This window comes from Eschrichtius robustus, chromosome 1 (genome assembly GCF_028021215.1).
Source record: "Eschrichtius robustus isolate mEscRob2 chromosome 1, mEscRob2.pri, whole genome shotgun sequence".
Lineage (NCBI taxonomy): Eukaryota > Metazoa > Chordata > Mammalia > Artiodactyla > Eschrichtiidae > Eschrichtius > Eschrichtius robustus.
This window is the reverse complement of record NC_090824.1, coordinates 96,630,474-96,644,576: the sequence shown is the minus strand read 5'-3', so window position 1 is coordinate 96,644,576 and position 14,103 is coordinate 96,630,474. Positions and strand designations below refer to the sequence as shown.

The 14,103-nt window shown below is 41.3% G+C and overlaps 1 protein-coding gene across 10 annotated transcripts in view; it reads right to left on the bottom strand.

Moving 5' to 3' along the window:
• The window catches only part of GALK2 (galactokinase 2), a 138,232-nt gene that overhangs the window by 39,343 nt on the left and 84,786 nt on the right, over positions 1-14,103 (bottom strand). For all 10 annotated transcript variants that reach the window (XM_068551292.1, XM_068551283.1, XM_068551300.1 and 7 more), the window contains one exon: positions 5,409-5,619. In XM_068551292.1, coding sequence (XP_068407393.1) covers positions 5,409-5,619 — 211 coding nt within the window. The remainder of the gene's footprint in view (positions 1-5,408; positions 5,620-14,103) is intronic.

Genomic DNA, 14,103 nt, shown 5'->3' with positions numbered 1-14,103 from the left:
GAAATTTGGCTGAGGTTAGATGGCTGGATTCAGAGAGTAAATCAAGTGACATTAATCTAGGAGACTCTAGAATCCCACAGACTGATTTATGTTCAGTTTTTTTTAAACTTACTTATTATGAAACCAAAAGGGGGACTCCTTTGAGGATGATAGAATTACAAAATGGATTCATTCTAACAACATAGGTTTTGTTTGCACTCAATAAACCTAAGTAAATTATAGAAAGTCATGTAAGTGGGCCAGTAGGAAAGTTATTTTAGATAAAGAGGTAAGATTTAGTATTCATCATTTTTACAAAAACAATGAAATCATTATTCTTTAGGGGGATAAAACTTAAATATATACATAAATAGCAATGCATATGCTATGATTAGCAAATTATCCTTTGTGTTTTCCAAGGTTTTCTGAGAAATTAACTTATTCCCAGAAATGCTTATTCAAAAGAGGGGTGGAGGGTGGGGGAGACAGGCAGATGCAGAGAAAAAGGAACACTGGTAAAGAGAAAAAGGAACAGGGATACAGAGAAAGAACAGGCTTCAGACAGAGAAGGATACAGATAAGAATTCTACTGAGTTTATACGATAGGTAGGAACTGTTTCAGAAAAGAGGAAAGGGCAGTGATGTTTAGGATTAAAGGCCCAGAAGGAAGACCAAGAGGCAATTAGTGAGTGGAATGGTTAAGCCAGGACAACATTGTCCAAATGGGCATGTATGGGCTCAAACAGGAGACAGGACAGAACAGAGTTAAGGTCAAATTGAGGAGAAATTTAATATCCACGTTAAAGAGTTTAGGCAATGAGGTAATGATGGGCCTCTAAAGGTTTCTGAACTAAAAAGTAACACCATGAAAAGACTGCTTTAAGAAGATCATTTGACAGTGAATAATAGTCTCAATATCTGTTAAGGTTTCTTTGCCTCTTAACCAAAAATTCCAAAATCTAATTATATAGTTTGGGTCTTTATTTGCTCTATATCTTTATTTAGATGCCTTACCATATCACCAGAAACTCATCACCTTGCCTCCAAAATCATTTCCCATACTACATTCCCTAACTTTCCCAGCACCCATACGTCAGCCTTCCTTATCTTCTATTCCTTTTCTTCTTCCGTTTCTCTCCTCCCTCCTTCCCTTCCTTTCTAGACGCAGGCAATCATCAATTCCAACTGAACTCTCCTTTATAGTCTTGAGAATCTACTCATTGAGATATCCACCAACAATCCCCCATTTCAGGCATTTCTGCAATGGAGAGTAGAACTGGCATCCCTTTAGCCAGTATTTTTGGCATCCAACTCATACTGCACACAATGCCTCTTGACACATGTTTTCAAATACCCCACACCTCATGTTTCTGTCTTCCAGGCTCTACTCTTTGCCTGGAATGGCCGGTCGCCTCTCTCAGCCTGGGAAGGCCATAACTTTCTTTTCAGATCCAGCTTAAATTCAAGGCACATTCTCTAGGCATTTAGTCACTCTCTCCTCCATACTCTCAGGACTCCTGATAAATACTTTTATTAACAGTGGGTATTATTTACTGTGACTGTTCCGTGGCACTCTCCCCAGTTAGACACTAGGTCACTGTAAGGTAGAGATCATGTCCTGCTTATCTGTATCCCAGCATCCAGCATAATACCCAGCCCAGTGAAGTTAACACATATATTTGCTGAATTAAAGAAACTGGATGATGTCTTAAGTCAAAAAATAAAGACTATTCCCCTGGAAGCTCTCCCTATCCAAAGACCTACCCAACTTTGTCACTCAATAAACATTTTATTAAAACACTTACACACAGTATTTAACAAGGTGTTGGTGATCTGGGCCTATCTACAAACTCAACCTGATATATCACTCACCACTATGTACATTGTTTTCAAGAAACACTCAACTATCTGTAGTTCTCTGGACATCCTCTCTTACTCCTCCCTGCCTCTATACCTGCTGTTTTGTCTGCTTGGGAGTCTTTCCGACTGCCTGTCTACCTAGGAAATTCCTATTTATTCAACTTTTGTCTGGTTGTTGTCTCCTTAGTAAAACTGGCTCTGACTTCTTTCTTTTCTGATCTCCCTAGACCCAAGAACACCTCCCTCACTGCACTCATTACTTTATGCTGGATCAGTTTTTTTCTTTATCTGTTTCCACTACTATTTTGTAAACTCCTTGAGTATCAAACCCTGTTGTGTTTATCTCTGTGTTCCCAATGCTCAGCCTCAAGGTCTAGAGGAGGGGAAGGACAGGGAAGAGAAATAACAGAAGTAGCTGACATTTAAAAGCAGCTACATTACCAAGCATTGTTCCTAGCATGTTACACTGACGACTTCTTTAAGTACTTCTTCCTATTATGCCTATTTCATGGTAAAACTAAGACAACAGAAAGGTTAAGAATTTGCAAATCTAGTCCCAAATGTAGTAAGTAAAGAAGCCAGAGATCTCAATCCAGGTGGTATGGCTATCCTTTGGTCTATTGCCTTTCTGGAATGGTGTCTGCGAACTTTCTCTGCCAGGGACCAGAGAGCAAATATTTTAGGTTTTGTGAGCTATTTAGACTCTGTCACAACTACTCAACTCTGCTGTTGCAGTGCAAAAGTAGCCATAGCCCATATATGGCTGTATTCCAGCAAAAGGCTATTTTACAAAAACAGGTGGTGAGTCTGATTAGGACTGTAGGCCAGTTTGTTCATCTGGAAATTCAATAAATGTTCATCGAATTCAATTGGATCTAATGATGTCGGAAACCAAAACCTTCTCCCTGCCCTTAAGGAAAACTTTTTCCCTTACCTTATCCTAAAGCCCTCAGCAGGTGCAGCCTTTAAGACTTTACGTGGCAGGCAAATCCACTGTAGGCACTCAAAAACCAGCTTCAGAACTGAAGTCAATGGGATGGACGTGGGGCCCTGATCTTTGTGCTCAGCTCCCACCCCTGAACTCCACCTCAAGAGACTGTTGGATCTTAGCCAGATGTCCCTGCCCCCAGCAATGAAGTCTCACAAATAGTTAACCTTTACTTCTAAGAAGAGAAGCCACTCCAAGGCTCTAGCCTGCACCTCCAACCCTTACCTGGCCTCCATCTGAGGTTTCTCATGTTATCAGTATAAATACAATATTACTGGAAACAGTAGGCAAACAGAAAAAACTTCCACACTTAAGTGGGCCACAAGTTTCAACCCTAAGCAGTGAAGACTTCTTGGTGTTCCAGAATGTTGTTCCACAGCAGTCATGAGCACTGCTCTAACCTAGATCTTTTTATGTAAGTAGTATAATAATCAGAAAAGTAGGTATGAAAAAAAAAAAGAGGAGCTTATTGAATTGTAAATTTCTTTTTTTTTTTTTTCACTTCACCTCAGTGACATAAACCCCACCCTACAAAAGAACCATTTGAATTGACATATACACACTATTATATATAAAAGATAACTAATGAGAACCTACCGTATAGCCCAGGGAACTCTATTCAGTGCTCTGTAATGACCTATATGGGAATGGAGTCTAGAAGAGAGTGGATGTATGTATATGTATGGCTGATTCGCTTTGCTGTACAGCAGAAACTAACACAACATTGTAAATCAAGTATACTCCAATAAAAAACATCAATTTGAAAAAAAAGAACCATTTGCTTTATATTTCACAATATTTTGACATCCTATTGGAACTGAGCAGAACCCTGCAGTACCCTCCTCCCCCCCATTACAAAACCAAGAAGTTAATGACTAGGACGATAGAGTCAGAGACTCAGTGTCTGATGTACATTCCTGAGTTGTTTCACAAATACTATAACTGTCACCAGAGAAAACAGCTAACTGCATGGTGACCAGCTGTAGCCATGACATAAGCTACTCCAACTTGAGCAGTACTGAATCTATGGCTAGCACAATTCCAAGAACTGGCCTCAAGAGAATGGGATTAACATTATTGCTCATAATAATCTATATCTTTGTGGGCATCAAAATAATTGTGGTTTGCTCTGCCTGTATATGTAAGCGGACAACTAAAATTGTCAGCAAAGAGATGCTATAGACCCATGATGACACCTTCCACTCTGAGAATACAGCACCCTATGTCAGCATGAAGAAGGTACAGAAGATAGACCTTCACCCCTAATCCCACAGAAATGGAATGATGTTCTGATAAGTGGGGATATGTAAGCAGCTCTTTGCAGGAAACCACCCTCAGCAGGAAGCCCCTGTCCTTGTCACTTTAGCAAAGTTATATTGTAACTAACTTTTAAACCAGGCACCCCCATGCTCTACTCGTCTCCGGCCCAAGCACACCTTTCAAATCTTTTAATCACACAAAACCCTGCCTAACTTGTTGGTTCTTTCCGGCGATCAAAGTAGAAATGAAGAATAAGTAATTAACAGATGACCAGATCTCTTCCCTAGCTTCCCCTTCAGTAATCTCCTGATCAAACTGCGTGAACAAGATAACATCTAGAGGAAGATCACGAGGAGTCGACAAGCCTGCACGCAGTGAAGGATGGCAACAACTCTGACCCCCTATCTCAGTGATTAACTGGGATTACTTTTCTGTTTCCCTTTAAAAGCTTTCATGGCCTAGCAGAATCTTCGGAGATGGTTTTTGAGGGACGCTGAGTCCACCATTTCCCCAGATTGCCGGCATTCTGATTAAAGGCACCTTTCCTTTCTACCAGCACTTGTGGGTACATAATTGATTTTGTAAGCAGCGAGCAGCGGGACCCCATTCGCTCCATAACACTATGAAGTACATGTCCTGTTATCCATTATCTTCAAAACAGGCAATCACAGAACTAGAAACAAAGTATACCAACTGCATGACAAGGATCATATATGCTGCTCATGGACACTCAGATCCAGAGAGGTTAGTATAATATCCTGATTTAATTCTAGTGAGAAATACTTTGTTGTTGAAATTCACCAAAGAAGGTAACATAACTTGTCCTAGGTGCTACAAGATGCTTCCCACCAGAAAAAAAAAATTTTAAACAGCAAAATAAACTATAAATGTACATTTAAAATATTATTAGATCATCATTTTGGTTTTTGACCCCTAAACTGAGTTGGGCTCACATTTGGAAAAGTGCATGATGCTGCCAGTGAATTTTCCCTACCCACTGTAATTCTGTGGTTGGCACAGGTCAGAGAGGGAGAATTACAAATGGTGAATTACGAACTTCTTGAGGGCAGGAAGTATGCATTACTCACCTTTGCCTCGCCAGAAAATCTGGCATATAGCAAACCAGGAAATGTTTGTTAATAAATGAATGAATGAATTTAATGAAGCCAAGAATCTAGATAATTAAGTTTGCCGAAACACACATGTTCTCCAGATTCCCTCAAGCATGCTTCAAAATCAGTATAATCCACGGGGACACTGGAAACTTTCCATCTGTGAGTGGGGAAACGACCCGTGCCCTTATTTTCTCCAGCAGACTCACCGTCTTGAGTGCTTGGACTCAGGATTTGGGTCTTGAGTTCCTGCAGGCTAATTCCCAGACACCTGCAGATCTCCTCAGGGCTATAGGGTTCAGAGTGAAGGGCATCTTCTGTGATCAACAACATTTCTTCCAGACTGACCCCCAGCTTGGCCTGCACCTCCTCCAGCCGCAATACTTCCTCCCATGGCAAGCATTTGTGCTTAGCCAGGAGCTGCAATTTCAAACCAAGATAATGGTCAGTTTTCATTTCAGATATTGATATGCACTATTTTAATGAGCCAGATTCAACTTTAAGCTTTTTTGTTTCCATTCAACCTATCCACAATTCCCACCATTGCTTGAAAATGCACGCTCGGTTCAGATGTTTGAAATTAAACATGCTTGTGTGACACTCACAGGCTAGTTGAGTATTTTTCCTAAAAAAACTAATCCCCTACTGATTTTTTTGCCTGTCACCACTTTCCCTCAGGGCTATTTCTTTGAATAATTTTGTCCTTTTGTCCCTATTCAGTTTATACCCAGTACACCACTCTCTATAAAGTCTACAGAAAACTATTCAAATCTCACATGATCTGGGTCCTGAGGTGGGCACTGCATGCCCGATTTCATTTGAGCACTTCCTGTTTACAACATGCCTCTTTGAAATGGCTAATGAATTTAAGTATCTGGGCGTTTGGAGTCAAGTCCCAGATTTTAAATGAAAACCTCATTGGTGACCTTACGAAACACCACTGCATTAGGTCATTGGTGGTAGTAGAGCTGTATGTTTCTCCACCCTCAAGAAAAGAGTTTGGCTTCCAGTTGCGCCCTGAGGCACCCCCTCAACCTACTGCAGAGGGTGAGATATAAACCAAACCTTTGTAACCTGGTCCACTCATGGGAACCGCACTCCAGAATGTGTGTCCCTCATTTTCCCCAAACCACCCTTCAGGAGCAGGTGACAATCGAAACAGCAGTGAAGGTATCTCTCACCCTGAGGTCTACAAAATTCATTCCCCAGGTGGGAGGACCGCAGGTGCAGACTGCACAAACGGCAAAAAGGAGCAAACAAAAGAAGGGTAAATGTGCATCTGATTTACTCTTCTATTATGCTGATGATTTGATTTTCTTTCTTTTTGACAGGAAGCAGATTTACCAAAAGACCATTGTACTTGGTTAGGGCCACTCACTTCTGAAGAATGTTAATAACAGTAGTTCTTATATTCATTAACCCTCTTTTTAAAACTCTGGCTCATACATTTGAAAGGAGTTAATGATTTTAAGGCAGAACTGGTGAAAAAGACAATAGAACTACATTTTTCTGTTCAGTTATTTCACAGAACATGGTGCCATTTTTAAAGCAAGGATACAAGCTAAGACCTTTCTTCTGACCTTGTTTGCTTAGCACATTTAATGTTTATTAGCAGTGCTAGATTGACACCTCCATAGACTAACTCATTCATTCATTCAACTCATTCATTCATGGTCTCTATTCCAGTGTATTCCAAAAATAATTTCAGAAAACTTATAGACATACATAAAACAAAAGAAAAACATACAATATATTTATTTTATACAGAAAAAGAGCTGAGGTGTATGATCTCCTAGAATTACACTTCCTCGAAACACAGATCCAAATCCAACTGAGGTATACACAATGAAGTTAACAGAAATAATTCACACTTATATAATGCTGTATGATTTAAATGTGCTTTCTATTTCTTTTCAGCTTTGACAGCTCTGTGACATAGGTATTATTACCCTATTTAAGAGATGAGAGTGACTTGCCCAAAGTCACCTAGCTAGTAAGAACAGAGTTGGAAATTTAACCCGTGTCCTGTACCTCTTTCTTGCTTCCCCAAGGCCACATTCTCAATGGGCTATGCTTGATATCTACGTCACACTACTCATTTTAGCTCAAATCACCACTCAAGTTTTAGAAATGGTTTCTAAATACAAACTAAGTTTTGCGTTAGAAGTGAACATTCCAGTGATTTAAAACACTCTGATAGATGGGTTCCTTCTAAAATAAGAAGGAAATGGAAAAAAAATCAAAGAACGACCCCCAAGTGATGAGAATGGGCTCTTCCTAAGAACCCTGCAGTAAACACCATCTCCAAGTTCCCAACCCTGACCTCACGTGAACAAGTCACTTTGCCTCAGGCACTTGATCCCAGGAAACTGGCCCAGGACTGTGTGGGGAGAAAGTCTTTTGAGGGTTGCCTGCTGCCTACAAAGCTGTTTTCAAAGGCAGCCTCCCAATGCACTTTTGTTCCACAAGCAGAGGCACTAACATTCACTCTAGCAATATCCCAGTTTGCTGTTCGGCCCGCTTAGCTCTCAGCTGGAGGGTCCACACGGCCAATTGGGTGTGTATTTCAATTAAGAATGAAACCTACCACATGCCCTCGAGGACAGCTGCACAGCCATGAGTCGCTGAGTAGTGCACTACATTGTAGGAGTAAAATCGGAAAGCTGCTTAAGCCCTTTAAAATTTGGCCCAGGAAACAGAAAGATGACTTGCAGATGAGGGAAGTGGGTGGGTAAGATCTGTTGCCCAAGACAGAACTTCATGAGGGAATTTGCCACTCATAGCCCTGTCGCCTGGCCCTACTTCACATTTGTGAAGCAGGGCTAGGAGTCAGGGCTATGGGTCATTTTGTGACAAGTTCCTCACTCAGCAGCAGGGTGGGGATATAAGTGAAAGCAGTTCTTTGTCAACATCTACCATTTTCTTTTCACCACTACAAACATTAGGTGTTTATTTCCAATTCCATTCCTGGGAGGTTCCTGAGCCTGGCTGACAAGAAAGCAGGACAACGAATATTTTGTCTCTGGACAAGAAAGCAGGCAACGAATATTTTGTCCACAGTCACGGAAAGAGGTAGATAAATAGCGCTAGGATCCTGTCTTAGGTTGGTTTCTCTCGGAAGCAGGCCCTGAGACAAGAATTTAGGGAGAGAGGGTGATACAGAGAAGTGCTGGTAGAGGAGTGGAAAATGAGACAGGAAGAGAAGCCAAGATGAAGTGCAGTGATGTGAGAGGTGAAGCGGGGCCTGCTGGACCCTCTGGGACCTGTATGTATAAACCTCGGATGTGTCCTACGCATAGACAAGAAAGCTCAGATATTTACCCACTAACTCTCATCCACCTTTGATTGAGGGCTGATTCCAAGGGTGTTAGCTCCCCAGGCTTCCAGGCTGTCTCTTGTGCAAACTCAGCATTCTCCTGCAGCTAGAAGACATCCTCAGTCTGAGAGGGTCTCTGGGGCTTCTATTAAGAGGGTGTGGCAGGAGAGTGCTAAGATACAGACTCTAACTCAGGAGCCTGTCTGTCAGAACCCACCTCTCTCAGACGTTCTCACTGCATTTTGCAGTATTAACAAGTCAACGGAAAAGTGTCAAGTCTTTCTCCTCACCAGGTCAGCAAAGGATAAAATTTCAAATCCCTTCTCTGACAAGTTGTTTTCCACACAACAAAAGCAGCTGTGTTGTTGTTGGTTTGGGTTCTATAAATCACCCATGCTTATTTTTAAAATTTGAAGAAACACATAACAATTTGAAGTTTACAAAAATTACAAAGTATAAAATAAATCACCTGTAATCATCCCAATAAGATAACCACCAATCTCCCATCTGATATCCTATGATACATTTTTTATGCATACTTCTTACATACGTACACACATATAGTTTGACATAAATGGGATCATACATAACTGTTTTTATTGTGGATACTTTTTTTTTTTTTTTGCTTATCTCCCCCTCACCCTCTTCCAACTTCATGGAAGCCATTCCACAGTGACTTCCGTGCCCATGTTCCGCTCATAACCATCATGAACACATTCACAATGTTGACCTTCCCCAGTGTTGGTCACCCCCACTCTCCACGTTCTCCATATTAGTTTGCAGGCCACAGAAGAAATCTGAAGAAATCTGCACAACGGTGCAGAATGACTCTACTACAACCCTCACCGCGCCCTCAGCACAGCCCGTCTTTTTTCTAAGGCATCCCCAAGCATGGTGCTCCGGATTTCATGCACACCTAACTCCTAAGGGGCACAATGGAAAGAGCAGGGCTAAAGGTAGACCTGGACTCCTGCACTTAACTTAAAACAAGTCACAGCCTACCTTGGCTGGAAATTCCCAGTTTGTAAAATGGGACACCTAATGGCTACCACACAAGCTACAGTGAAGATTAAATAAGATAATGCCTCTCTAGCTAGTTCTTTCCCACATGACACTTCTCCTATGCCTTCAAACGTATACAGGTGTTTCCTGTCATAAAATTCTTATTCCTAAAGCTACTGCTCTTAATTCCTCCTTCTCTTTTACTGTCCGACAACTAGAATCAGTGACCCATAGTCACCGCTTCTGGGTCCTCAGTGGCCACTCTAACTATTGAATATGGCCTCCCAAAGGTCTTTCTTATCTCCAGAACCACTTCCAAAGCCACGGGATTTCTCTCAGTTCTCTTATTCCTTATGAATCACTGGCTGCCAGCACTCTTCACTACCTAGCTTCTTCAGATTCCCTGTTGTACTGGCCTGTGTAGCCCTGAATTTTCCCGGTTTCCCTCTCACCTCTCTGGTCCTTACCTTTCCACCCATGACTCAGTTTCCTCCTTTCATTATTATTGAAGCCATCTCCCAAATTTAACCCCCGGAACTCTGCTCTTCTCTTGCCACATTCTCTCCCCTCAGCAAACTGAACTCAGTCCTTGGTTTCAACTATTCTCTCAAAATAGTTGAAAGACTATTGTCCAAGCCAAGAGAAACATTCCAACCTCAAATTTCTAACCACTTATAAGAAAATTCCATGGGGATGTATCATCACCTCCCACTTTCATATCACCTTCCATCCTACCTTCCCCATAACTATGAGGGGCAGCACTATGCTTTCCACCCATCACTTCAGCTTGAAACTACAGCCCTTTTCAACCCAATACTTAGCCTTCACGTGCGCATGCCTGCATGCCATGCGTGTTCACTGCAGTGTAGGAAGCACTCACGGCTCCTGACTGCATGGGGCTCAGAGTCAACCCGAGGAGACAGGCATCAATTAATAATTATAGAGTGAAGAACTTACTTCATTTGTGATAAACTACTATAATGGAAAAATACAGGATGTGGCAAGAGCATATAAAAGGGCATTTAACATAATGGAAGTGGGGAGGGTGCTCATTCCTCAAAGTCATGGCATTTAAGCCAAAAGGAAGACAGAAACCCAGTCACAGAGAGCCTTATACCCGACCCTTTACTAGGTCCAGTCAGAGCTTCTTTCGTATCCCTCTCTTGTTATCCCATCCCCACTGACACTTTAAGACCCGCTTCTCTTCAACCAAACAAAAGCTCCTGCTGCCAGCTTAATATTTCTAGAATACCTTGCTAACATTTGCACTTCCAGGACCAAGCCTGGGTGATCCTCAGCACAGCACTCAAGGTCCTGCTACACCTGGTTCCACTAAACACATCAACCCTACTCCCCAGTGTGTGCGTGCTGTGCCCTGCAGCCAGGACTCACCGCCCTGGGATCCTCCACACCAGCATCCTGGCAGAGTGAGCTCGACTGAATCAATAGGCTGAGTGAAACTGGCTACATTCCTGGGTGTTTGGTTTTCCCCCACTCAAATTCAAGAAAACTGCAGAAGCCCTGAGAATATTATACCCACTTCTCCTCACCCGACAAAGAATAAGCTCCATATTGACCACTAAGTGGCAGGAGCTAAAAAAAAAAAACAAACTGGATGACTGATGGCCGCTGACCAGACACGCTCTGTAAAAAATCACACTGTAAATTTTCCTTGACGCGTCAAAGGACCACATGAAACCCTCTCCTTCATTGCTTCACATGTTGCCACAAGGAGCTCAGGGTATGCAAAATGCAACAGCATAATTTCCCTTCCCTTTTTGACTTCCCATAATACTTATTATCAGTATCACACATTTTATCCCTCAAAATAATTAAGGGATACTCTTTTTTATCGACATAAGGCAATTCTGGAAAAGTTTTTTTTTTTTAATTTGTTTATTTTTGGCTGCGTTGGGTCTTGGTTGCTGTGCGTGGGCTTTCTCTAGTTGTGGTGAGCAGGGGCTACTCTTCGTTGTGGTGCACGGACTTCTCATTGCGGTGGCTTCCCTTGTTGCGGAGCACGGGCTCTAGGCGCACGGGCTTCAGTAGTTGTGGCACGTGGGCTCAGTAGTTGTGGCTCACAGGCTCTAGAGCACAGGCTCAGTAGTTGTGGCGCACGGGGTTGGTTGCTCCGTGGCATCTGGGATCCTCCCAGACCAGGGCTCCAAACCTCTCTCCTGCATTGGCAGGCAGATTCCTAACCACTGTGCCACCAGGGAAGTCCCCCAATTCTGGAAAAGTTTAAGCCACTGAATATGTACAAAATATGAAAAATTTTGTGCTCATTAAAGATTTCTGGCTACTTTGTTAATTTAAGAACATAAAAATGTGCTTCGCTTAAAAGAAACATTTGGTGGTGTGATGAACTGGGAGACTGGGATTGACATGTAGACACTAATATGTATAAAATGGATAACTAATAAGAACCTGCTGTAGAAAAAAATAAATAAAATAAATTTCAAAAAAAAAGAATCATTTACGCAAATAATAATTATAAATCTCTACTGTGTTTGCCTTGAAATGTTTTAAATTTTAGTTCAAATGCCTCTGTAAGACTCTGACTTTTAATGAATCTGCATTAATTAGTTTGGGGAAGCTGTTAGAAAGAGAGGAGCAGGGAGGAAGAGAGAGAGGGAGAGAAAGGAGACTTAAGAACAGAAGAAATTATCAACATTAAAGCAAAACAAAGAAAAATCATCTTCATTGGTTTAGTGTACTTCCCTGTGCTAAGTAGATACAAAAGGTACTCATTTTTCAAAAAGGTACCTTGGGGAAATAGGAGGAGAGGAAAAATAAGTGTTATTTATTACAATTTTGCCACGTGGAGCTCTACTTAATCAGAATCATTTTCAAAACTATCCTGGGGGCTTCCCTGGTGGCGCAGTGGTTGAGAATCTGCCTGCCAATTCAGGGGACACGGGTTCGAGCCCTGGTCTGGGAAGATCCCACATGCTGCGGAGCAACTGGGCCCGTGAGCCACAATTACTGAGCCTGCGCGTCTGGAGCCTGTGCTCCGCAACAAGAGAGGCCGCGACAGTGAGAGGCCCGCGCACCGCGATGAAGAGTGGCCCCCGCTCGCCGCAACTAGAGAAAGCCCTCGCACAGAAACGAAGACCCAACACAACCAAAAATAAATAAATAAATAAATAAAAATAAAATGACTAATACTCTTAAAAAAAAAAAAAAAAAAAACCTATCCTGATCTGTCATTTCTCCACTAACACTTCATTTTTATTGTCTGAAAGCAGCAAGTTTATTCAGATTAAGACAAGCTTCTTTACTTTTTTACATGAGAGTTTATTTCCTGATTTAATGAGACCATTTCCAAACAAAAATTATATTCATTCACACATTGCTGAAACCGGAAGAATGGCACCATACTGTAATTAAAATAAGCTTAGCAGAATTCCAGCCTATATTCCCTAGGCAAGAGCACATTCTTGGCATCAAAATCTATCTGCAGAGCCTATATTAGCAGTTTTATCTATATTTCCCTTTTGTATATAACCTTGGATTCTCATGATTTGCAGCACAACATAATTTAGAAAACATTCTGCATCTTGATAAAGCCTTTCAATTTTCTCTCTTCCATATTTCAAAAGAGAGAAAAATTCAGAGTACTTAAAATAATGTGTTTTATCTACATCAACTGGGAGGAGTGTATGGCAAAAAGCCAATTTCACTGACCAAAGTACCTCTAAAATGCACATGGAGTTATACAGTTAAACTCAGAAGACAGCCTCAAGAACAAAAGGTTCTGCAGCGGATTAAGGTTTTCAGCTACTGCTCCAGAAAGAGAAGCCCTTTTTCTAGTTCACTCCCAAAAGACACCTCCCTCTCCCATCCTGACAACTTTCACTACAGAGCTTCAGCACCACAATTTTCTCATTTTCTTCTTGCATCTTTGGAAAAGCGTTGTTACGGTATGAACTCATTTCACACATCTCATACTTGTTTTGGCTCACCTGTGGGTCTCATAGATTATATCTAATTTCGTGATAAAACTCTGAAGACAATGTTGTGTATGTTTGAGGTCTCCTTAGGAAGGCAGCACTTACTCATATACCTCAAAATAAAAAGTCAACAAGAATAAACCCTTAAACGAATAAGACACTAATTTCTTCCATCTCCTGAAAGAAGAAGTTTGCCCTAAGAGGGAAAAAAAATTCACTGAAGCCTTTGGCATTGAAAAGTTTACTGCACTACTTCTTCTCGTATATGCTCTGATCGGAAGAGTTTAATATTGAAACATTTCTTTCACAGAATTTTTAGAAATTATCTGAATAAGTAAATTGCATATCTAAAACACTTAAATCGTGATTTTAAAAAAATGTTTAACACTAAAATTTTCCAGAAAAAAAAAAAAACTTTTATTTTCTGGCTCATCCATTCCCAACTTCACAACTTCAGGGGATGGGAGTAAGGGGCAAAGTGGTATGTCAGCCCAAGGGATAACTACACCTTACACAGCTCCATGGTAGCTAGTCCAGTGCTGGGCACACCCTATGCACTTGTAAAAAATTGTGAAATTGAGCAAAATAAATATGACAGGGCAGGTAACCCAGGGAATAGTTATTCATTTATTC